General features: G+C 34.7%; 1 protein-coding gene across 1 annotated transcript; it reads right to left on the bottom strand.

Annotated features, from left to right (window-relative positions):
* Positions 1–1,048: 1,048 nt before the first annotated feature.
* Positions 1,049–1,858, bottom strand: LOC150085103 (proteasome assembly chaperone 1-like). Its single transcript, XM_090376466.1, has one exon. The coding sequence runs from the start codon at positions 1,856–1,858 to the stop codon at positions 1,049–1,051; it is 810 nt and encodes a 269-aa protein (XP_090232592.1).
* Positions 1,859–2,308: the final 450 nt, after the last annotated feature.

Genomic DNA, 2,308 nt, shown 5'->3' with positions numbered 1-2,308 from the left:
TTAAGACCTGTTCCGTTGTAGCTATTGATCTTGCCATTGTCTTGGTCGACTCACATCTCTCTTACCTGTAGGTCTGTAGTCAACCTGTAGGTTTGTCAGACAACACACTTACCTGTAGGTCTGTAGTAAAAGGCTAATCTTTTTAAGTTAAAGGCCCAAGTTTTCCCCGGTTTACATTGTCACACGCCTTTTCATAATCAATAAACAGCAAAAATATTGGTAGGTTAAATTCTCCTCTTTTCTCCAAAATTTGTTGTAATAAGAAAATGGCATCTATTGTGCTTCTTCCTTTTCTGAACCCACATTGTTCTTCCTCTGAAGAATTGTTCACTATATTTATTAAGTATATTCTTTAGTATATTAGAGTATAGCTATGAAGCAGTTGATAGCAGTGTTATCCCTCTGTAGTTGTTAGGGTTATTTCCGGAGCCTTTTTTTTTTTTTTTTTTTTTTTTGCGTAAATTGATTACTATTCCTGTTTCCCAATCTTTGGGTATCTGTTGCTTATGCTATATGAGGTTAAATAATTTGTAGTACATTTTTTAATAAGGTGCCATCATATTTAAATAGTTCTACATTTGAATTGTCTATGCCTGGGCTTTTTCGGTTTTTTGATTTTTGTAATATTAACTCTAGTTATTCCATCGTTATATTTTCTTCATCTTCGGTTACCACAGATACATCTTCCCATTCCCTAGAGCAAGGGCTATAATATAGTTTGGAATAGTGTTGCTTCCATTCTGCTTGAGAGATGGAGTTGTTTTTATTTGATCATTTGTACCTAGTTGTAATTTATTAAAAATTTTGAAACCTCTTCTCTGTAGGCACATATCATGTTCTAAGAATTTAACCAATTTATCCCAGTCATCTCATCGGATTCTTCTGGTTAGTTTACTGAATTTTGCTCTACGCAAATATTTCTCTTTGAGCAAAAGAATTCAAGTCAAAATCTAACCCCAACCTTAAAAAAACAAAAAAAAAAAAGAAGGAACTCTTATTATTCAAACAAAATTTAATAAATTTATACAACTCCAGAATACAATTTAAATCACATATATAAATTTCCTGAATCTTTCATCTTAATTAAACAATGATCTTTTAATTTATGATCCACATTTTCAGCGCGCTTTAAGTACTTACACAAATAAGAAATTCCAAACACAAAATCAAAAGATTTAACAGCACACGAATCAACACCAGACACGTCGCTGAAGCATTCGTATAGCACTCCAGGAATATTTCGTATTTCGCATTCTGTTAAAATAGCAGCGGCAAATCCTGACACCGTGTTTGGTTGCTCTAAATATTCACATCCTACACTATCTTCTGGATAACTTGATGTGTAAAGAGCCCTAACAAAGGGCGCTTTCAACTTATCAAGTGATAAGGAAGTCTTATACTCGCAAATATGAGTAGAAGTTAACACGACCGTGGGACAAGTAAGCGACCTCTGAAACTTTTCAAATATTTCTTGAGCAAGAGAAACGACCTGGTCGACAGGCAGATTTTGTGAAGAAGTGAAAAACAATATTTTCATTGCTGAATCATAGTAGAGAGTTCCCACCGAATATGGTAACTTCTTATAATTCAATCCTGTAATTGAAACATCCTCATTCTCCGGACAAGGAAGCACTTTTACTTCAGCTATCTGACGGGCTGAAGACAAAAGGTAAACATCAGCGAAGATCGTTGCATTAATACCAACAGCAAAAACAAATAACTCAGATACATATTCCTCACACTCTGCATTTAATTCTAACTTCAGTTCTGGAATAGAAACAATTTGATCTTCCTCACCATCTTCTACAGCGCGAGAATAAAGAGGCAAAACTTCACCGAAATAAGACGGCACAGCCATTTTAATGAACAGTGACACCTAGGATACTTCCTGATCGCAACAGAACTACTGATATAACTAAAAAAACATTTTATTTTTATACGAAATATTCCTGGAGTGCTGTACGAGGGCTTTAGCGACATATCTGGTGTTGATTAATGTTTGGATTTTCTTATTTGTGTAAGTACTTAAAGCGCACTGAAATAAAATTACAGGTCTCTACCGCTCGGCTACACGGGGGCTCTCGGGCTTTGGCCCGACCCGAACCTCGACCGCGTAATACGAACGATGTTCGGACTCAGATCCGGGTACAAATAATCGTAATGAATTGTATTTCAAAGATGTCAGACTATTTTTTTTAAATATATTTTTTTTATATATTTAAATTCTTAAAGTTTTTTTTTTACAAACAATGTGTATTGTGTGTTGATACTTTTAATTAACCAATAAGGCGCACTTCGCAAAAGTCTC

The sequence above is a fragment of the Mastigoproctus giganteus genome, chromosome 6, assembly GCF_048544385.1.
Source record: "Mastigoproctus giganteus isolate SK-2022 chromosome 6, ASM4854438v1, whole genome shotgun sequence".
Taxonomy (NCBI): domain Eukaryota; kingdom Metazoa; phylum Arthropoda; class Arachnida; order Uropygi; family Thelyphonidae; genus Mastigoproctus; species Mastigoproctus giganteus.
Note: the sequence above shows the minus strand (reverse complement) of the source record. Positions and strands in the feature narration are given on the sequence as shown.

Bases quoted from the DNA above. Each gene is read 5' to 3' on its own strand.
- LOC150085103 (XM_090376466.1), bottom strand. From the start codon at position 1,858: ATGGCTGTGCCGTCTTATTTCGGTGAAGTTTTGCCTCTTTATTCTCGC.